Genomic DNA, 24,198 nt, shown 5'->3' with positions numbered 1-24,198 from the left:
GCCATGACTGTGATCTGTGCTATGCGTCAGCATTGAGATGATTAAAAATAATAAAGTTATCAACAGTCCAAAGAGTTGAAGCCACAAAAAATTAAAGGAGGTTTGTGGTAGACCTTTCTCAGCATAAAACTGACTTGGCTAGGGGTGGCAAAGGAATGGGATATGAAGGGAGATTGTTGCAGGAGCAGGGAGGGTGGGAGAAATAAAACATAATAGAGGACTTCCCTGGTGGCTCAGTGGTTAAGAATCTGCCTGCCAATGCAGGGCACATGGGTTCAAGCCCTGGTCCGGGAAGATCCCACATGTCGCAGAGCAGCTAAGCCCTTGAGCCACAACTACTGAGCCCACGTGCCACAACTACTGAAGCCCACGTGCCTAGAGCCCATGATCCACAACAAAAGAAGCCACAGCAATGAGAATCCCATGCACCGCAACGAAGAGCAGCCCCTGCTCACTGCAACTAGAGAAAGCCCACACGCAGCAACGAAGATCCAACACAGTCAAAAATAAATAAATAAATTTATTAAAAAAACCAAAACAAAACAAATGTGATGGACATTTTTCAGTTCTATACCTCTGAGTATATTGATTTAAAGTAATTAGAAAAGAGTTCAGAGAATATATCACCTTTTTCCAAGTTAAATTCAGGCATCAGTTTAGAAATAGTTAAAGATAAGAAACTAATATTGAATGAGCATCCACCTTGCCAGGTACTGTATGAAACATACAACCTTGTTGTTTTACTTAATTACCGCCCAGATGAATAGAAGTGAGTAATAAGTAGGTTAAATTTGAGATGAATTATATGAGATCAAACACTTGGAATTTTATATGGAATGATAAAATTAATAGCAGTGAGGTCTCCTTGGCCCTGGAATAATTTCCTAAGAGAAGTAGTCACCCTGTGACTGGGCTAATTTGAATTAAGGCTGGAAAGCTGACTGCACTGAGAGAATGAGGCAGATGACTGGTAAGTCTTTTCCATCTCTCGTTTTCCCTAACATGCTGGCTTTTGCTCAAATTGAAATTCATGATGTGGAATATACGTTGTTTCGTGTATTTCTGTGTGCCATTATAAAGCTGTAAGCTGAAATGTGTCTGTATTCCATTAAATGATGGTCATAGCACAGCCAGAAAGCCCTGGTGAGGCCTTTTGGAATTCCAGAGAAGTCATCTCAAGCAGAAACTTTGGTCTCCAAGATTTTTATTAGAAACAAATGAAAGAAAACATAAACAGGCCAATGAGCGAGTGACCTGTAGTGTTCCACAAACCTCGATGCTGTGGATTCCCTCAGTCCTTTAGCACCCTGTGCTTGGTGCCAGCCTGGATGAAGTCATTGGAGCTCTAAACCTCACGGGCTGCCTGTGATAGTGGCACTTTACACGGACGTTTATTTTAATGTTGGAAATATGCAGAAAATATCCCTTTTCTCAGTGGCTTGCTGGGTTGTCTGCCTTAGCACATTTGTCTCAAAACCAGCCTAAATAAGATGTGTGAAATAAATCTCTGAAGTTCTTATTTTGTGTCTGCTCATGCACTCTCAGCTGAAAGCATTCCTAAAACCTAAAAAACTTTATTTGAAACATCTTTTCCACCCATCCTTATTTTCTGAGAACGCCACAGTGTATTTCTAAAGAAATTGCTAATGATGATGTAATGCACTATTACATTTATAATACAGAGTTAATCCTGTCAGTGACAGTAGTTTTACTTTTTTGGACTCCTTTCAATTTTATCACTAATGTACATCAAGAAAAATGTAGAAAAGAAAAGATTGGGTTTCCCTGGTGGCACAGTGGTTAAGAATCCGCCTGCCAGTGCAGGGGACATGGGTTCGAGCCCTGGTCCGGGAAGATCCCACATGCTGCAGAGCAACTAAGCCCATGTGCCACAATTACTGAGCCTGCGCTCTAGAGCCTGCGAGCCACAACTACTGAGCCTGCGCTCTAGAGCCTGCGAGCCACAACTACTGAAGCCCGTACACCTAGAGCCCGTGCTCCACAACAAAGAGAAGCCACCACTATGAGAAGCCCACGCACCACAGCGAAGTGTAGGCCCCTGCTTGCTGCAACTAGAGAAAGCAAGGAAGACCCAACGCAGCCAAAAGTAAATAAATAAATAAATTTATTAAAGAAAAAAGAAAAGATTATTGTTCATAATCCAGGTCAGTCTCCTCATTTGAAATTATGCACTTTACCTACAATTTCATTATCTTCAATAAATGACAATAGCAATTTTTTTCCCTTTTTAAAATTGAGGTATAGTTAATTTACAATGTTGTGTTAATTTCAAGTGTACAGCAAAGAGATTTAGTTATATGTATATAATATATACGTATTTTTTTCAGACTCATTTCCATTATAGGTTATTACAAGATATTAAGTATAGTTCCCTGTGCTATACAGTAGGTCCTTGTTGTTTACCTGTTTTATATATCGTAGTGTGTACATGTTAATCCCAAACTCCTAATTTATCTCTCCTACCCCCTGCCCCCTGTTATTCCTTTTGGTAACCACAAGTTTGTTTTCTATGTCTGTGAATCTATTTCTGTTTTATAAATAAGTTCATTTGTATCATTTTTTTTAGATTGCACAAATAAGTGATAACATATAATGTTTGTCTTTCTGTGTCTGATTTACTTCACTTAATTTGATAATCTCTAGGTCCATCCATGTTGCTTCAAATGGCATTATTTCATTCTTTCTATGGCTGAGTAATATTCCATTGTATATATATACCACATCTTCTTTATCCATTCATGTTGATGGACATTTAGGTTGCTTCCACGTCTTGTCTATTGTGAATAGTGCTCCTATGAACATGGGTGTGCACGTATCTCTTTGAATTATAGTTTCGTCTGGAAGTATGCCCAGGAGTGGGATTGCTGGATCACATGGCAACTCTATTTTTAGTTTTTAAGAAACCTCCATACTGTTCTCCATAGTGGCTGCACCAATTTACATTCCCATCAACAGTGTAGGAGGGTAGGAGGCTTCCTTTTTCTCCACACCCTCTAGCTATTTTTTAATTAACATGAATACTGGACACTTTCATTCCTGCCAATATGGATGGTGGGACAACTTTTCTCTCTATAAAGAAACATTTTTCAAAGTGTCACATCCTCAGATTTTCAAATCCTAATTCCATGGAATTCACTGTAATTGACATACTTTTCCCCTCCAATTGTACAACTAACGGGGAACCGTCGTTTTGTAGAAGTCAGTACCTCAAAACGGCTAGAGTTGATTGAGCCCATGAGCACACTCAACGCGTCCACGTGATTGAAGCTTGATTGTGACTGACATGAAAGTGCTTTTGTGGTTTGCTTTTTAGCAGTACAATAAAGTTGCCATTATAAGTGGTCAGAAACCACAAGCCAGATATTTACATGTGAGGATCTGTTTGTAGCATTATTATATAAATATGTTCTTTTCATGTCATGGGTTCTTTTTTTTTAATAAAAGAGTGCTTTCTTTACTACTTTGTCTTCTACTTTCCTATATTATAAACATATACCCTGCTTTCTCTTCAGATCATAGAGGTTAAACAATAACTTGAATATCCAGGCAGGAAAATTGATGACATTTTCATTTGCGGACTAGATCAGAGTTTACAAACTGGTGGCCTGTAGACCAGATCTGGCCACTGTTGTGTTTTGCTTGGCTCAAAGAATGTATTTTAAAAATACAAATTAATTTCCCATGTTTAAAAATTGGATAGTGATACACAAAAACTGGATTTTTGTCTTAAAGTATCAGATTTGGTAACACTGGACTTGCAGTTGGCTAGGGCTGAATTCTGACTGCCACCTTTCACTAATCTTGTGTACGCCAGGTCACCACCGCTCCACAGCCCCTCATCGCCACAGCCCACCACCCTCATTATTCTTTCTTCTTTAGAGGATTACCTAACTGGCCCCTGGAGGCATTTGAGTTTGTGACCTGTGGACCAAAGGTTTTTTTCTTTCCAGCTTTATCAGATAAGAATATCATATCCATAATCACATTTAAGTAAGGTGTAATTGAGTTTTAAAACTTTGGGTTAAATTTGTCTTTTTAGAGGTGGTCATAAAAGGGTAAAAAATGGAGGGAAGTAAATAAATGTGAACAAACTCGTTTAAAAATAGCCATACCATAACACATTTAAATAGTTACTGAAGTCTCTTCTGTGCTCTTCAACCTTTAATAAAAAAATTATTATCTGGGGAGAAAGGGAATTTAAGTAAAAGGTGCACATATATCTTAATGTTGAAAATGGAAAAAAGGAATGCCAATTTACCTGTTACTCTACAGACACAAAAATCTAAACTCACATGTAAAAGTCTACCCTTGAGTGTCATTGCTAACATATAGAAAGTTGACGCTTAACTTCTGGTTTACTAATCCCCATTAGTAGCTATTACAGAAGATAATCTAAATCAAGTTTGTACATCCTATCTGAACTCTCATATGCCAACTCTTGACCACATTAAGGTAAGTAGCTCTTTCATAATTACAGCCAGCTCTTGTGATGTCAGAGTGGAGGTGAATGAAGAAGAAACGAAGGTTTATTCCTACGTAGATCAGGAAGCATTAGGGAGCTCAGCGTCAGGGCACATGTCTTGGGACTGGCACCTCCCCTATGCCTAGACCTGGTTCAGCTGAAGCCACGGGGATCTTGCTAGGCCTCTATCGGTTTTCATCTAGAAATCCGAATCCGAATGCCCAAGTGTAAGTTTCCTTGCATCAACCTTGACAGGAAATCGTCTCCATTCTGGTTGTTAAACCAAGTGACATTTAATGGCTGAAAAGAGTAGAGATGACTCACCAGTAGGAGTCAGTCCATTATAATTGTTGCTGAGATTCTCCTGACCATAAAGTATTATGATGAAGGCCAAGTGACTACCTTAATACACTGCCCCATGGGCGCACTCTTTTGAACCAAAGAAAATCTAGAAAAAACTTTTTTGTCCTTTCCTCTTACAGAGTATTCCTACTATATTTTTTTAAATTGATCATTTATTTCTTTTTTTTATATTTATTTTATTTATTTACTTTCTTTTGGGGGGGCGGGCTGCATCAGGTCTAGTTGCGGCATGCAGGGTCTTCATTGAGGCACGTGGGATCTTTCATCGAGGCTCGGGCTCTTTGTTGTGGTGTGCAGGCTTCTCTCTAGCTGTGGCGCACGGGCACCAGGGCGCGTGGGCTTTCTAGTTTGCGGCACACCGGCTCTCTAGTTGAGGCGCGCGAGCTCAGTAGTTGTGGCGTGCGGGCTTAGTTGCCCCATGGCATGTGGGATCTTAGTTACCCAACCAGGGATCGAACCTGTGTCCCCTGCATTGGAAGGCAGGTTCTTTACCACTGGACCACCAGGGAAGTCCCCCTACTATATTTTTTTCCCCATAACCACTGTTTGAATTTTGGTATGTTATCTTTCATATGCTACCTTTTACCTTCTTTTTTTAATGCACTATGATCATTGTGGTCACAATGCCTCTGGAGTCACTGTGTTCACTGTGTAACGAATTTAACTCCAGTGTCCAGGATCACGCTGTATAGGCCAGTGTCTGGGAGCACTCTCTGTGTAGACCCACGTCCTGTGAAGGCCAGGATGGAAAAGGATTCACGAACCTCTGCCCAAATATGCCTGTAGTCAAAAATGTACACAAAACTCTGAGTGCTGAAGTTAGTGCTCAGTGGTAAACTATAGTTTAATAAGTTACAAGTGTGTTCTGTTTTAATGCTTTTGAACTATTGATCTTGAAATACTCTATTTTTAAATATTAAACTTTACTATAGGAATAAAAGTGTAATAGTTTTTCCCCCGTTGTACATGTTTATTAGGCAATGGTTGTTGATGTAGCAGCAACTAGACAGGGTTGAGTCTGACAGATCTCTGATTGCAAATATATATGGGAGCACTTCAGTTTATTTATCTTTTCTCATTTAAAAAATTTACTTCTGTTCTTAGAAGTCATGTTATTAGCTGTTGCTCAGAAACTGTCTTTTTCTCAGCACAGCTCTCATTTTAACCATGTTTTGCAAGATAAATGAGTTATAAGTAGATGTATCTTAATAGAATGTTCTTTTTTATTACTTTCTTTGATAGATAAACTCATTCTCTTATCTGAAGATTTTGTAGAAAATCACATTCTCTTAAAACTTAAAAAAATGCATCAGACATATAAATTCTTTCAGAAAGTAAAGGTAGCGTATTTATGTTTCATAAAACTCTATTTTATGTCAATTGATATAATTTGATGCTTATGGTATATTTCAATTTTATTGTTACCAGTCATGTCCTTTTTGCTTTCAACAGTGAAATTATCTCCTACGTAACATTCTTCCCTCTTCCTTCTGAAAGTGAAATTATTTATGAGATGGTGGCTTAGCAACAGGAAGAGAAGGAAAATGATCCTTTCTTACTCCAAGAGAGAAATGGAGTGTCGTGTACTAGAAAGAGCTCTGGACTGGAATGAGGAAATATGCATGCTGGTTCCAGCTGTGCTGTTATATAAATGTTTGTTAGATGAATGGATCAGTTTCCTTGGACCTCAGTTTCCCAATTGTAAAGTTTAGAACCTAGAGTAGATTACCTCTCTGTCTACTATTAGCTCTAAAATTTCCTTATACCATGTAAGCAATGTCTACCTTCTTATTGGAATCCTTTGCTGTGAAATGGTCAGTTCAAGTATTGTTATAATGGAAAGCGTTTGGTATGTGTTAGTGTCATGATACCTCACCTATTTTTTGTTGTTAATCTATCTCCCTCCGCTTGGGAACATTCCTTACCTAATTACACAAGAAGTCAGTAATGGGAGTTGGGAGTGAAGTCTTGATTTTTATACTTTTATACTTTAGTATACACTTTTATACTTTTCTAATGCTCTAACATGTGAAATTAGTTTCCATGAATTATTTGGTCCAAATCTGAAATAGAAATTTATCATACATTTTTATGCTTGTCCCAAACTCAATTCTTAATGTAACGGACTACATAGCTATACATTAATTTATCTTCAGAAAATATTGCTTTAATGTTTTAAAGCCATGCCACACAATAAACTCATGCTTGGTGGACATTTCCCATGCTCTGTTTATTTTGTGTGAAGCCCCCATTCCTATAAATAACCTGCTCAGGAAAAATTTGCAAGGACATAGCTCAACTTGAATGAGAGAGAGCTAGGTTGAAAAAAAGATGGAAAAAACATATGTGGATTCCAGCTTATCCTGAATGAGTGTTCTGGCGTGGATTTTATTTCGTTTTAAATCAATTCCCAGAGCACCAGATATAGTTACATTCAAGCTTCACTGATTTAATGTATTATAATTCAGATTCATTAAAATTATATCTATGAAGAATTTTTAATGACATGGCAAATGGTAATACAGTAACTGAGGAAACTGAGAAAAGAAATTTTGCCTTACAGTTTGATCTCAACCAGAGGGACATAAACACACAAACATATTAACTGTGGTTCTTTCCTAGATGATGAGATTATTTTATAATGATTTTCCTTTCTGTATTTTTGCTTTAAAAAAAATAAGAAATGCAACTAATAGTTTTTGTCAAATATTTAAAATACAAATAATTGTTTTTTGTTTTTGTATTATTGCAAACTTGGATCTTCCCTTGCCTCTACTCATGACTCCATAAGAGGAACAGCTCAGATTCAACTTACCCCACACACACCTGAGGCCATAGCAGTAGGTCATGGCACAGTTGTAAGGCTGAGGTTTCAGTAGCATCAATAATGGGAAAGAGGGTCTTCAACATCACAAGGGTCAGCAAATGCAGGAGATCCCACCAACACTTTTATTTATATGCTGAGTACTAAGGCATATCTCAGAGTAAAAGGCATATCTCAGAGTAAAAGGAACTGATAACCTTTTGCAGGCATATCTCAGAGTAAAAGGAACTGATAACCTTTTGCAGGAGACAGGCAAAAAAAATCCTAAGTCTAACAAAAAAGTTATATGTTATAAGGGGTAATCACACATATGGGTGGAGTGGTCAACTTGGTCTGGGGGAATCCAGAGGTGATGCTCGAGTCTAGAGTTGGGTGAAAGGATGGAGGCAGAGTTGCCCAGGGAATAGCTTATATAAAAGTCCTTTAGCATGAAACTCAGTAGGGGTTCTGGGAATTACGATTATTTTAGTAAGAGTGCACATAGAATATAAAAGAGATCGAGGGCAAACGTGGCAAGGAAATTGTCAGGAGTAAGATCACGGCTGTCTTTGAATGTCATGCTTAGTAGTTTGGCCTTTGTCTCTGGATGGCTAGAAGCCATTAAGAGGTTTTAAAGCTGTGGTTTTACATTAGATTTCCATTTTGGAAAGACGACTCCTAGTGCTGTGGGGAAGGGGTAGTGAAATGGGAGGCTCCAGAGGGAAGCTACTTTAACGGTCTAAGCCTGAGGTGAAGCTGACCTGAACCATGACAAGGGAATGAAGAGGGGATGACTTGAAAGACAATGAAATCCAGACTTAAAAGACCCAGTAGCCTGTTAGATGTGTGGTGTGAAGGAGAGGGGATACCAGGAGGAGTCTTAGGATCCTGGTGTTCAATAGAGGTATCCCTGGAATAGGTATTATGGGAGGAGATGATGGGAAATGTTTCCGTTTGGAATATATTTAAAGTTAAGACTTCCTCCTTTTCATCCTTTCTTCTTTCCTTCCCTTCTATCTCTTTCTGCCTTTCCATCCCTTCCTTCCTTTCTTCCTTCCTTCCTTCCTTCCTTCCTTTTCTCTACATTCATTCATTTAGTAAACTCATATTAAGCCCTCACTGTATACCATGCACTATCCCAGTCACTGTCATAGGTTCATGGTAATCCATGCCAATTTCCATGAATCCTCAACCAGGAGGGGCAAGAGGCCATCTTCACAGCCCCAGCCGCCAGGTGTCTCTGACCAGGACACAGCTAGTCAGGCCTAAGACTACTTAACTCCTTTCAAATGGCATTGCATAATATATGTTTTTATATTTGGAAACACCACTAATGGCCATTTTCTTTCTAGGTAGTGCCATTATTTCTGTTATGTTTCTGAAAGAAAATTTGAGAGCCTCAGATTTACTAGGTAAGTAATTATTTAATTCATGTAATTAAACACTGCTTGATGAGGAAATAAATAATCCTATCCAATAAAAATATGTGTTTTAAAAACAGGCAACACATTACTGAAATGGATATAGTCTCATCTAGAGGCGAACATTATTCTATCTTGTAACTGCCATCTGCTCTTTGACAAGAAATACATGCACCTTCATCATACCCTCTGCCCATGCCATTGACCACAGCAAATCATTATTTTACAGTATTATTATTATGAATGTTACAAAATTTTTATGAACATAATAAAATCCAAGAAAACATCTGTGTTACCTAATAGAGTATTCCACTTCATAGGACATATTTGATAGATTGTTGTATGAAAGTGCTACATAAAAATGAAAACCACACACAAAAATTAGATGCACCAAATAACTGCCTAATTTCTATTTAGCCTTTCCAAAAGTAACATAGAATGTTGATCTTCAAAATTTTATTTAGAAATACAGCTATTAATGGAAAATCACAGTAGCCTTCCTGGCTGTAAAAGATTTCCGCTATATGGCAAAGTCATCACATATTGATCGTATCTTCTACCTCTAGTTGGAAATATCATTAGTGAGAAGAATTATAGAGCTTCATATTTTCTTCCTTGACAAAATCCTGTCTGAATTACTGCTGACATATGATAATGAGTATAATACTTTAGAAACTTTAAATAAATCTATGTCTGCTCAGTTCCAAAAAGATCATTTTTAAAAAATTTTGAGCTTAAATGTGACACCAGTGTTGGTATGTTGAACATTTGTTTCCCTGATCATGTTTCCCTTGAGCCTAGTGTCTTGAAAGAGTTTTCACTTTTTCTTTTTCCTCCTTGGTTTGATTCTGCTAGTGGAGTTTTTAGTCAACATTGTCAAATTTTCATGGTTAAAATGTTTTTCCAAATGCATTCATATGTGAATTCAAATATATTATTTTTCTGTACTCTTTTTTTGTACTGTTTATGGACTCATTTGGGGAGGTGGTATGGAATCAGAAATAAGAATGAGCAATGCCTGAGTTTTATAGATTAAAACAACTAGGTCCCACATTATGTTTCTCATTTATCAAAAGTCTTAGGGAACTTTAAATCATTTAATCTAACATATGTCATCTTTTGTAGTTAATGGTTGGTTAATGTTTAAATAAATGTAAGGTATTTAATGAGGTAATTCAGATGGATGTAAAGGAAAACTTGCCAATTATCGTGAATCCTTGTGATAAAAAGATGATTAAGACAGAATCCCTGCCTTCAGATAATACAGTCAATGATAAAATATATACAAAAACACATTTTTTTCAAAGCAGAAGATAATATGTATCATAATGCCTTGAGCCTTTAGTTTAGAGCTGGGTTTCTCAACCTCAGCACTACTAACATTTTAGGCTGGATAATTCTTCATCCTAGGGGGCTGTCCTATGCGTTGTAAGGTGTTCAGCAGCATCCCTTTTGGCCTTTACCCAGTAGATACCAGTAGCACACTTTGCCCCAGTTATGACTACCAAAAATGACTTCAAACACTGTCAAATCTCCCCTGGGGGGCAAAATTGCCTCCGGTTGAGAACCACTAGTTTAGAATAAAGAGAGATTACTCTAGCTGGGAAGCTCAGAGAGAATTTTCTACAGCAGAGGTTCCATTTGAATCAGTTCTGACAGCTGAATAGGACAGCCATGGGCCACATCCAAGCATTTGGAGAAAGACATACAGAGGGAATAACACGAGAAGTGTTGACAAAGGTACAAAAAAAGTACGGCAAGTTTCTATGTAATACTGTACTACAACCACTGCCAATGAGGATTAGGGAAAAAATTAAGGCAAGTCATAACTATAGAAAGGGAAGAAACAGAAATATCAATAGGTGCCAATGATTTGATTTTATACTTAGAAAACCCGACCAACTAAACGTTGCTAAAAGCAGTATACTAGCTCGACATCAAAGGATATAAATTAAACTCACTCTCAAGGGTTCAAATCTGTATTCAACTTCTGCTATCAACTGTGTGGCCAACGTATTACTTAACTTCTCTAAGCCTCAGTTTGCTGACAAATATAGACGACTGTTTTGGGGGGAGGGGGTTGTTTGTTTTTTTGTTTTTTAATCTTTGGCACGCGGCACGCAGCATGCAGGATCTTAGTTCCCCAACCAGGGATGGAAGCCACGCCCCCTGCAGTGGAAGCGTGGAATCTTAACCACTGGACGGCCAGGGAAGTCCCTAGAAGACTGTTTTAAGGGTCACATTGGATAATTGATACATGCACTTTGAGAAATGTAAAGCCCTGTTAATAAAATTGGCATTATTTCTGTGATCAACTTCATTACCAAGAGGTAATACTAAAACATAAGAAATAGGAAACACACACACATACACACATAAAAAAAACACGAACAAAAACCTCTATTAGGGCTTCCCTGGTGGCGCAGTGGTTGAGAGTCCGCCTGCCGATGCAGGGAACACGGGTTCGGGAAGATCCCACATGCCGCGGAGCGGCTGGGCCCGTGAGCCATGGCCGCTGAGCCTGTGCGTCCGGAGCCTGTGCTCCGCAATGGGAGAGGCCACAACAGTGAGAGGCCCGCGTACCGCAAAAAACAAACAAACAAAATCCTCTATTAATTCTTTGCTAATTTCTCTTATTTTAATAACAGTCAACATTTATCAAATATTTACCCCTTTCAGGTACTGTGTTTTACATGAACCACCTCATTTAAATGTAGGAACAATCCATTTATAGAACTGATACTTAGGTTAAGTAACTTAACCAAGGTCAAATAGTTAGTCAGTGGTGGACCGGTGTTCTAATAATGGCAGCCTGATTTAGCTATAGCATAATGGGTGAGGGTAAGTCTCAAGTGTCAGAGAGCTATGTGACCTTTGCTAAGTTACTTAGTCTCTTTAAGCCTCATTTCCTCAACCTTAAAATGAAGTATTACCTATCTCATAGGATTAAATGAGTTCATGTATGTAAATCTCTGAGAACGGGGTCTGTCATGTAATAAGTCCTCAATAATGTCAGCTATTATTATCCTTATTACTAACACCACCACCCACCACTACTGGTTCATGAGAGGAAACCTTGACTAGGATATTCTAATGAACTTTAGCAATCCAGGTAACATTTCGCACAACTCTGGCTGAGTTTTTTTAGCCTTTTAACTTAATGCTTTTTGAGCAGGGATATGTCTGATGTCACATTTGTTTCATACTGTAATTAAAAGTGATCAATTCTTGACTTGAAACTAGAGTCACAGGAATAAGAAAGGATTTAGTCACCAATTCCATACCCATGCTTCCAAACAGCAATATCATACGATTATCATGATATAAGATGTAATAACCCATTTCATGCTTGGGGAAGGACTTTTCCCCAACCGTACTCAGTAATGTGTTAAGTCACCTGTATTTTCTTTGGGCCTGTATTGCTGTTGCCTTGAGAAAATTTGGCTTTTTCCGTTAAAAGCTAAAAATGCTTTTTTTTCTTTACAGGGACTAAAATCAAACAGGGAAAAGAGTAGTTAATGGCATTTTTTGAAAGATTAACATATAAGCATGCTAAAAACTAAATCGTCAAAATGTGCAAAAGAAAATCATTTACTTTTCCCTGCTTCAAGCAAATGAAAGTTTGTTTTTCATGATGGAACAAATGAAGATTTTTTTGGACCATGTGGAAACAAGCTGAATTAATTTATTGCCAAATGTTGCTCTGTGGCTATGAAGCATTTCAGCACTAGCCTCAAAAAATGACCTCACAAAAGTTATGTCTGAAAGGAATCGCCAACTATTATTAACTCAATGACAGGTTTTGGACTGTGCTCTGATTCTTAGTGGATTAATAATTTTTAATTATTTTAATGATTATTTTTCCTCTAAAAAGCACCAAATTTCTCTCCCCTTCAAGCAGCCAGAATTATAGTATTTTCCCCCTCTTCGCCCTTAGTCATCAAAAATCCTGAATCTAATAGTCTGTGAGATCCTAGTTGATTTAATCCAGATAGCGTCATCATAAAAAGAAAAATTATAGTCAATTCATCAGCACTCTCCAGAGACCAGTAACTTGATTATTTCAAGTCACCTATAAATGGTTTCCCCAGATAGAACGTCAAGAGATTAATAGTGAGACAAAAACCACCTCCTTCCTTCCTACTCCCACACCAGAGGTCAGCTTGGTTTGAAGCCAGTATCTAGAATGCAGATCTAGCCAAACGAACCATCATTTCTGGTTGAGAGGACAGATTGGCTATTTGGTCTTAAAACTGCCTCAAGAAAGGTAGACTTTCTGATGCTAGATTCAGAACCATTTGGATTCACTATATTATTGAGACTTCCCAATCCAGGGCTCCTTCAGGATTTAGCTGCCTTCAGCCTAGGGAATCTGGAAAGATTGTACTGAGGGGAAGGCATCCTTTGGTGTTAAGAGGTCCAGTTTATGCTGTGACTCCTGGTAACCCACAAAAGCAATAGCTGGACCCCCATTGATCAGGAGGCATATAGCAGGCTCCAAGAGAACCAGCCAGCAGTGTTGGGTGACATCAGGTTAGCTGAATTTTTAAAACTCTTATGGCTACCAGAAGTCAGGTCAAGCCAGATTCCAGAAGCTAGCTAAAAGGCGGTTAACACTAGCTGGCATTGAGCCAGAGAGTGGGGACAAAACTAAACGAGATTTCAGGTCTTACTTAAGGAGAAGGGTGGGCTGGGAAATCAGATGTCAGTTGAGGAAGAACTGTGCAAGTAGACCCTAGAATCCAAGGCTTGCACAGGTGAGGAACTCAGCAGGTTGGAGATGCCGGTGAACAGAAGCATAAGGAGAAGCCTGATTCTAGGCTGTTTTCCCTTCCACCACTTTTATATTTCAACTTCAGTCCACAAGTATCTATAGGAGACTTTTGCAACAGAACTTCAGTAGCCTCTTGAAACAGAGGCTGCATTCTCACAGCTGGATCCAGTTAAATGTCAGGCATTTCTCAGAGTATAAAACATTCCTCAAAACACTACTTCAGGATGATATAAATGGTCAAATATGTTTAGAAAATATTACAGCCATATCCTCCCTAAGGAGATTCACAATGAACACTAACACACTGAGGATCTCAGGGGTCTTCCAGTAAAAGAACCATTTAACCTGGTTTAACTCACCTCTTTCCAAATAGATTTGACTTGAGACCTTTTTTGGTGGAGGGTCCATCTTATGAAACTGGGTTCTAGGGAACACCAGTTTGGAGACACTGTTCTAAAGGAACCTCAGGGCCAGTCAGGGACCCCAGGGACCACTGCCAGGAGGAGTCAGTTCCTTCTATCCCCAGTGGGGATGCTTCATCCAGCCTCAGGTTATGGTCAGTACAACTCCTGGGTGCCACTCACTGAGACTACAATGTGAAGGACAGCCGTGAGGTGTCCGTTCATCAGCTCTGGTCCATTGTGCATACAAGAGGTAGAAGAGTGTAATCACTGAGAATAAGTTACCAAGGTCCAATCCAAGCTCTCCACTTAGCTAGAAAATCCCAGTCAAGAGAGTTATTCCCTCTGTGACTCAATTTTCTCCTGTGTCAAATGTGGCTAGTAATACTTTAACAGTATCCAATGTTATATATTATATAATACATAATGTACATATAGTATATGTTAGTATAGTAACATGGTGGTATAGTTATTTTTTGCAGGCTTTTTTGTAAGAATTATTATATGTGTATAAAGCATTTAGAATTGTGCTAAGTATTAGCTATTACTATTATAGTTCTTATTATCATCACATTTCTGTATGACAGTGATCATAATATAACTCTCATGTCAGCCACAATTGTCTATGAAATCTATAGTTTTAAGAACATCACTTAAAAAGAATGATACTTGGGCTTCCCTGGTGGCGCAGTGGTTGAGAGTCCGCCTGCCGATGCAGGGGACATGGGTTCATGCCCCGGTCCGGGAAGATCCCACATGCCGCGGAGCGGCTGGGCCCATGAGCCATGGCCGCTGAGCCTGCGCGTCCGGAGCCTGTGCTCCGCAACGGGAGAGGCCACAACAGTGAGAGGCCCGCGTACCGCAAAAAAAAAAAGAATGATACCTTCCTTTGCCCTCCCAGGATACCTAGTCTGTCTACTATAAAGAGCAGGGATGAGTTTGCTTCCCTGCTTTGTACATATGACAAGTTTATAGGAAGAGATTTTATTAATACTTGTGTACTGTATCAAGCTAAATCTGAAACTCCCATCAGATCATTATAGACTTTTATGTGACTTGAGTCATATTTGATGAGAAAATGTATTTGCTGCAGGTCTGGGCATGAGGGTGGTAGATGAGGTCACATCCCTGTATCGTGGGTCGTGTCCAGCATCCCATGGTTGAGCCCCACCTGCAGCTTACCCACTGCTGCCCGACTGCTCCACCTTTGGTCCCCTCCAATAGCCAGCTCTTGGTGCTTTGTGCACCAGTTCCCTGAGGTTAGCAGTGGGTAGCAAACATAGCGCTGGTAGTGTTTCTTCTTGTCTGTGTTCTCTCAGTTACGTCCTTTGCTTTTTTTTGCCTTCTTTTAAGACCAGTGGAGAGAAGTCTTCACTAGGCAGTCAGGAGATGCCAGCCAAGTCCTTCCTATCCTGCCCTTCTCTTCTCAAATTGAGTTGTTAACCCGGTAGAGACAGCCCCAGGGACAGTCCCTAGTCTCCCTAAACTACAATATTAGAGATACAAGTTTGGATTAAGCTTGAAGCTTGACTCAGATGGTCTTTGACCCTTGGTAGTCAGCATCCTAAGTTGGCTCTGTCCCAGGGTCCTTTGTCACATCAGGTCTCCAGATGAGCTTTCAAACATATTCAGCTCCAGACTGGCCTCTTGCAGAGCCAAATTCCTGGAGTCTAGCAGGTATGATAAGTTAATTTGTACCTAGAAATGAGGACACTGCATCACAGAGGGATAAACAACTTGCCTGGGCCCTTCCAGCTAACGGTAGCAGTGAAATTTGAATTCTGTGGAGCTGGTCTCAGCTTGGATTAGACTTCTCCTATCCAGGTCTTGACCTGACAGTTAACCATTTCCCTGGGCCAAGGGCATGTCAAGTGCTGCTTTCTTTCCTTTAGGATCTTATACTTCCAGAGTACTCCTTTGGTCAAATGGGCCAACAAAAGGTAAACTAGCAAGTTTCCTAAGTCAGAAATCTGCGCCTTTCAAAAGAGGGAATATTTGTGGCTTTATTGAAATAAAAATAACAGGAACTGATGTTTCATGCCGCTTTTAGAAAAAGGTGGGATGCAAATATGTTTTACAGAAATTTATTGAAGGACTTGCTAATGGCTACCTTCGACACTTTTAAACACTTAACGTTAATGTGCACATGACTCATGAAGCAGAGAGTAAATCACACAGAAAAATTAAAATGACACCAAAGAAACAAGAAAATGACAGGTAGCAGCTATCCAGAACTGCCTTTGTAAATGTCGGAAGCTGCTGAAATTAAAATTCTTAAGAAGAAAGAATATATGACCTCCTGAGCTGCCATGGAGTTACTCACTAGTCTTGCAGTGACATGAGGTACAGATGAGATAACACGTGTGAAAAAGTACTTTGAAAGGATAATTGGAAAACCGTCAGTCATTTTATTTGTTTTTAAGGAGTTTTGGAATGCAGTGAAGATCTACATTGGTGGAAATGGGCACAGTATGCAAATGTGGAAGCAGATGTGAAACAGGGAGGGATGTGTCAGGATGTGAAACAGAGACCATATTGGAAATAAGACTGCCTCCACAAAATGGAATACTATGCAGACTCTGAAAGAATGAGGCCACCCTACATATAATGATGTGAAACATTCTCCAAGGATGTTCTGTTAAGTAGAAAAATAGCAAGATACAGAAAAGTGTGTATAATATGCTATTATCATTTGCATAAAAAATCAAAACACATGCACTCTCACACACACCTGCCTAAAACATCTCTGAAAAGAAAACCTCAAGAACCAGCAGCAGTAGCTAACTTTGAGGAGGGGACCTAGTGAGCCCCAAGGGTGTGAGAGAGATTTAACTTTTCACTGATCCCTCTTGTGTGGCTTTAGAATTTTTTACCATACGCGTGTGTTACCCATTCAAAACTAAATGTTCTAAAAAGGAAATTTAATTGACACTAGATACAGTTAGATGAGATAAAGAAATGACTGGCAGAGGAACTCAGTATAGATAAGAAATCTGGATTTCACAAAAGTAAATTGGAAGTCTCTGAGACTTTGAAATTGTATTCAATGTGTTTATTCTACTTTACTATACCAAGTTTAGAAAAGTGGTTTTTTAAATCCCTTCTTCCTAGAAATGTAATATTGAACAATTATCTTATCTTTTTTTTTTTTTTTACATCTTTACTGGAGTATAATTGCTTTACAATGGTGTGTTAGTTTCTGCTTTATAACAAAGTGAATCAGTTATACATATACATATGTTCCTATATCTCTTCCCTCTTGCATCTCCTTCCCTCCCACCCTCCCTATCCCACCCTTCTAGGTGGTCACAAAGCACCGAGCTGATCTCCCTGTGCTGTGCAGCTGCTTCCCATTAGCTATCTATTTTACGTTTGGTAGTGTATATATGTCCATGCCACTCTCTCACTTTGTCACAGCTTACCCTTCCCCCTCCCCATATCCTCAAGTCCATTCTCTAGTAGGTCTGTGTCTTTATTCCTGTCTTACCCCTAGGTTCTACATGACTTTTTTTTTTTCTTAACTTCCATATATATGTGTTAGCATACGGTATTTGTTTTTCTCTTTCTGACTTACTTAACTCTGTATGACAGACTCTAGGTCCATTCACCTCATTACAAATAGCTCAATTTCGTTTCTTTTTATGGCTGAGTAATATTCCATTGTATATATGTGCCACATCTTCTTTATCCATTCATCCAATGATGGACACTTAGGTTGTTTCCATGTCCTGGCTATTGTAAATAGAGCTGCAATGAACATTTTGGTACATGACTCTTTTTGAATTATGGCTTTCTCAGGGTATATGCCCAGTAGTGGGATTGCTGGGTCATATGGTAATTCTATTTTTAGTTTTTTAAGGAACCTCCATACTGTTCTCCATAGTGGCTGTACCAATTCACATTCCCACCAACAGTGCAAGAGTGTTCCCTTTTCTCCACACCCTCTCCAGCATTTATTGTTTCTAGATTTTTTGATGATGGCCATTCTGACTGGTGTGAGATGATATCTCATTGTAGTTTTGATTTGCATTTCTCTAATGATGAATGATGTTGAGCATTCTTTCATGTGTTTGTTGGCAGCCCATATATCTTCTTTGGAGAAATGTCTATTTAGGTCTTCTGCCCATTTTTGGATTGGGTTGTTTGTTTCTTTGTTATTGAGCTGCATGAGCTGCTTGTAAACTTTGGAGATTAATCCTTTGTCAGTTGCTTCATTTGCAAATATTATCTCCCACTCTGAGGTTTGTCTTTTGGTCTTGTTTATGGTTTCCTTTGCTGTGCAAAAGCTTTGAAGTTTCATTAGGTCCCATTTGTTTATTTTTGTTTTTATTTCCATTTCTCTAGGAGGTGGGTCAAAAAGGATTTTGCTGTGATTTATGTCATAGAGTGTTCTGCCTATGTTTTCCTCTAAGAGTTTTATAGTGTCTGGCCTTACATTTAGGTCTTTAATCCATTTTGAGCTTATTTTTGTGTATAGTGTTAGGGAGTGATCTAATCTCATACTTTTACATGTACCTGTCCAGTTTTCCCAGCACCACTTATTGAAGAGGCTGTCCTTTCTCCACTGTATATTCTTGCCTCCTTTATCAAAGATAAGGTGACCATATGTGTGTGGGTTTATCTCTGGGCTTTCTATCCTGTTCCATTGATCTATCTTTCTGTTTTTGTGCCAGTACCATACTGTCTTGATTACTGTAGCTTTGTACTATAGTCTGAGGTCAGGGATCCTGATTCCTCCAGCTCCTTTTTTCGTTCTCAAGATTGCTTTGGCTATTTGGGGTCTTTTGTGTTTCCATACAAATTGTGAATTTTTTTGTTCTAGTTCTGTGAAAAATGCCAGTGGTAGTTTGATAGGGATTGCATTGAATCTGTAGATTGCTTTGGGTAGTAGCGTCATTTTCACAATGTTGATTCTTCCAAATGAAGAACATGGTATATCTCTCCATCTATTTGTATCATCTTTAATTTTTTTCATCAGTGTCTTATAGTTTTCTGCATACAGGTCTTTTGTCTCCTTAGGTAGGTTTATTCCTAGATATTTTATTCTTTTTGTTGCAATGGTAAATGGGAGTTTTCTTGATTTCACTTTCAGATTTTTCATCATTAGTGTATTGGAATGCCAGAGATTTCTGTGCATTAATTTTGTATCCTGATACTCTACCAAATTCATTGATTAGCTCTAGTAGTTTTCTGGTAGCATATTTAGGATTCTTTATGTATAGTATCCTGTCATCTGCAAACAGTGACAGCTTTACTTCTTCTTTGGATTCCTTTTATTTCCTTTTCTTCTCTGATTGCTGTGGCTAAAACTTCCAAAACTATGTTGAATAAGAGTGGTGAGAGTGGGCAACCTTGTCTTGTTCCTGATCTTAGTGGAAATGCTTTCAGTTTTTCACCATCGAGGACGATGTTGGCTGTGGGTTTGTCATATATGGCCTTTATTATGTTGAGGAAAGTTCCCTCTATGCCTACTTTCTGGAGGGTTTTTATCATAAATGGGTGTTGAATTTTGTCGAAAGCTTTGTCTGCATCTATTGAGATAACCATATGGTTTTTCTCCTCCAGTTTGTTAATATGGTGTATCACATTGATTGATTTGCATATATTGAAGAATCCTTGCATTCCTGGAATAAATCCCACTTGATCATGGTGTATGATACTCTTAATGTGCTGTTGGATTCTGTTTGCTAGTGCTTTGTTGAGGATTTTTGCATCTATGTTCATCAGTGATATTGGCCTGTAGTTTTCTTTCTTTGTGACATCCTTGTCTGGTTTTGGTATCAGGGTGATGGTGGCCTCATAGAATGAGTTTGGGAGTGTTCCTCCCTCTGCTATATTTTTGAAGAGTTTGAGAAGGATAGGTGTTAGCTCTTCTCTAAATTCTTTTTTTTTTTTTCCTAAGAAAGGACAGAGCTGACCAATAATTTTTTCCAGGTTCTTATGTATGGTTTTAATTATTTTCCTTTCATTGAAATGCTTAATAATGTATATTGTTTTCTTTTAAAAAATTCTCATTAGAAAATACCTTTTAAAATTGTGTATGTGATTTCTGTATTCACAAAGTATTACAGTATAAATTGTTGCATTAGAGTAAGCTTATTTTATAGGTCCTACAATACCATGAATAGCTATTGTCCAGCTTGTGTAAAAAATCAAATGAATTCTCAGAAACTAGAGTTCAAAACTCTAAGTCATTTGGTTAAGAGCAACAGGAAATTGATGTCTTCAAATTGTGAGATTTTATAGACACACCAAATTGTTTCAGGTTGGAGTGAATGCTGGCTGTAAATTATATACACAACAATGCTGACCTCAATGGTGAAACAGGTTGAATTATGTTTTCATGTGTGCTATCTGAAAAATGCTACATAAACCAGTTTTTCTCAGGCTGCTAATTATTAATAAATAAGCAGTTTTCCATGTTATTTGGAAAGGCAAGTCCCCTTCTTCTGTGGCCACTCCTCCCCCACACATTCCCTTCCTCCATTATTACAGTATAAGTAACGTTAAGGTGATGACAGTAACACATTCCTACATAGGTTTATTGTGTGGTATTTTACCAAGCTATCCCTGGAATTCTAGACTTTAAATTGGATCAAATAAATCTTAGAGCAGAGTCATCTTTCACCTCCGTTATTTCTGCTAAAAGGACTCCAATAAATGGCAATGATTAAGGTATTCATTTACCAGAGTTTCAAAGTGTAAAATACCTAAGTTTGTGTGTGTAAAGGACCCAAAGATGACTAGGTGCAGAGTAGATCATCATCAGATGATAGATTTCCACACTCTCTGGGTTCTGCCATCTAGATCTAGATGGATCTAGCTTCATTGTGCACTTACTGGTCCATGTGGAAACAAACAGCCAGGTTGGATGTGTTTTCATGTCTCCATATGCATGCGTTCTGATCTTCCCCATCTTTGAGGAACGCTTCTCTGAAGAAGCCAGGATTCATCTGGAACAACAGAGAAAAATCAGAATTTATGTCCTACCGCATCCATTCCCTAGCCCTTATCCCCCTTTAAAGGTAATGCCGTTGGGTGAATGCATGATGCTATCTGGGGATGGTTTGATGAATCGCATTTTAATAGACATGGACCTTTACGAGTAATGCTTAGTCTATAGGTAATGTTTACATAAACAAAAAGGCTTAAATGTCCCTTTTCAACTTGTTTGTCTTTTCAATTTTATTTAAAGGTATGACACTGGCATTTGCAGGAACATATTTATTGGTGAACTTTGCTCCAAATATAACTCAGGATATCTCTGCAAGAACAGTACAGTATTCCTTTGTTGGCTGGCAGTTCATGACCTACGGGGTAAGAATTCTAAAAATTTTACTGTTACAGAGGCAATATTATCTAGACCACTGGTACACGCAGATGCTGGAAAACTAATATAATCTTTTCTTCTCAGCATTAATATCTCATTAAAATGTAAATATATTTGACCAGTACTAAAGTATTTCAAACACTAAATAAAAGCACCCCCATTTCCCAGGCGTTCTGTCCTTGGGGGTGACCTATCACTGGAACAATTTCCACAATTTAATGGAATTTAATCCGGCAAATTCCAGAGCAACATATTTTAGGACAATTCAGAGTAAAAACAAACAAACAAAAAACCTCTTTTCCCAGGTCAAAGGAAAGTACCTGAAGACATATTTTACTTCACTGAATTTTATCCAAGATAGGTATTCCCTTCAAAAAAGCTTTCTTTGAGACCAATGCAGTAGCCTGTCTTAGGAGACGCAAACAGCGGGTAGGACAATACTGAGAGATGTGTAAAAGAGAGAACGGAATGAGCTGATGTAGAAATTGGAAGCCACTAATTGGGATATTTTATTTGATGCAATGGCTGTATCCGGTAGGTATAGGGCAGTGGTCCCCAAACTTTTTGGCACCAGGGGCCCGTTTCGTGGAAGACAATTTTTCCATGGAGCGGGGGTGGGGGTGTGGTTCAGGCAGTAATGTGAGTGATGGGGAGCGACGGGGAGCGGCAGATGAACTCTCGCGCCGCTCACCTCCTGCTGTGCGGACCGGTAGAGGTCTGAGGCCCGCGGGTTGGGGACCCTTGGTACAGAGAATGTGATTGAAATGGTTGGTATGTAACTTGTTACAGAAGTCAGTTTAGATTGGAGAATAAGAATATTCTAGGAAGGGCAGGCAGTAAGAAGAAAACTGGGATTGTCTAAAGGAGCATTTAACCAAGAACCGAATTGGTAAAATATCAAGAGTTGTGAATTCAATAAAAATAATCAAAGCACACAGAGTCAAACATTTTTAGGGTTAGAAGTGACCTCAAAAAACTATCTGGTCCAGTGCTCTGCCATTGAAACAGGTAAAATACTACGATCCTGCTGTATACCTATTATTTAAACGTGTGACATTGGCATTTGCAGAGACACGGCGAGCTTTGCTGTCAGTGTGATGTAACTCAGGATATTACAGCAGGAACTGCATGGTATTACACTATGGTGTGGCCCTTCCTAGTCGTATGACAAGAATCCTATATATTTTACCGTCTCTGATATACAATTCTGACCACTGGGACACAAGTGTTTATAGGGCTTTTCTTTTTATAGTCTCTCACTGTACTTCTTTCTCTTACTCAACAGAGACACTCTGTTTACAAACATTCCTCATACTCTACACCCCCTTTAATAAACTATCCTATTTCCCTTCCAAACACCACCAAAGATTTATTCCCCTCCACTTTCTCAGCTCCTGATCACTCCTCACTCGTCTTAAGCTAGTAGACCCCTCCCCTCCACTTTCTCAGCTCCTGGTCACTCCTCACTCGTCCTAAGCTAGTAGCCCCCTCCCCACGAATTACCAAGTGGAATTGCTTTTTTTGGTCCTGATTCTTCTTGAGCCTTGTGCAGCACTTCCTGATGGTCCACTCTCTTCTCCTTGCATCTCTTTCTTCCCGGGCTTCCTTGGTTTGTTTTCCCTGTTTCTCTTCCTCCTCTCTGATCAGTCCATCCAAGGCTCTTGGTAGGTAACTCCTTCTCTTCTGCCATCCACTCTTTATCTATTTGTGCTACAAACTCGTCCAGGGTTTTTTAGGGTGATCTCATTGCCCACTCCACCACCATCATTCTTTAGAAAGACTTCCAAATCCAGACCTGCATCTCCTTCCCAGATCTCTTCTAAGCTGCAAAGCTGTGTTCTCATCTGTCTACTTATTACTCGTCCCTGCTTGGATGTTCCATAGATTTTGCAAAAGTAACATCTCAGAAACTGAACTCAATATCTTTTCCCCTAAACTCCCTCCTCTCTTAAATTGGAAGGTTCCCCTTACCCCTGCCCTCCATCAAACTTTAGGATTGGTCTTCCCAATTCAGAGTAGGTTTCCTCAGGTCTGTCATACTTTGTGTCTCCCCCTCCCCTATTTTATCTTCCTACTTGTCCACCATACCCAGTCCTTTAACTATTAAGGCTTTCATCAATCAAATCTAAGCACTAGAAGGGCTCATTGAGCATGTCATGATAGTCTAGACTTGATGTCCTACCAACACATTATTATTCTTTACCTACAAGCAAAACAAATTCTTCATCCGGTAAGAAAAGGGTCACAGAGTCTGTGACCAGAAAATTCAAAGCCTGAGCTGAATCCTTGGGAGATTAAAGATGCATCAAGACTTATTTCCTGGAATAAACAGCATTGTTTGATGATGATGTATTTTATATCATTTTAACACCATAGAAAACATCTTTAAAGAACAAAACTACCTTTTTAAACCTTATAGTTCCACGCAAAAAGTACTATGAAATTAATTGCATTTTTCCACTTTCCAAAGTTAGTTCTTCATTCATTCATTTATTCACAATTCATTCAACTTATTAGCCACCTAGAATACAGAGGAGAATTCCTGAAGCAGGAATTTTATAGTCCTGGGAGAGACCCATATTCCTGTAAAATAATGAAAGTATCTTTGAAAGTAAATGTTGCC

At 38.9% G+C, this 24,198-nt stretch overlaps 1 protein-coding gene across 2 annotated transcripts in view; it reads left to right on the top strand.

Annotated features, from left to right (window-relative positions):
- Positions 1-24,198, top strand: part of NIPAL2 (NIPA like domain containing 2) — a 74,272-nt gene that overhangs the window by 28,143 nt on the left and 21,931 nt on the right. For both annotated transcript variants that reach the window (XM_033438228.2, XM_004275352.4), the window contains exons 4-5: positions 9,002-9,061; positions 21,441-21,562. In XM_033438228.2, the coding sequence (XP_033294119.1) occupies positions 9,002-9,061; positions 21,441-21,562 (182 nt within the window). The remainder of the gene's footprint in view (positions 1-9,001; positions 9,062-21,440; positions 21,563-24,198) is intronic.

The sequence above is a fragment of the Orcinus orca genome, chromosome 17 (genome assembly GCF_937001465.1).
Source record: "Orcinus orca chromosome 17, mOrcOrc1.1, whole genome shotgun sequence".
Lineage (NCBI taxonomy): Eukaryota > Metazoa > Chordata > Mammalia > Artiodactyla > Delphinidae > Orcinus > Orcinus orca.
The sequence above is the reverse complement of the archived record's forward strand: the minus strand, read 5'-3'. Positions and strand labels throughout refer to the sequence as shown.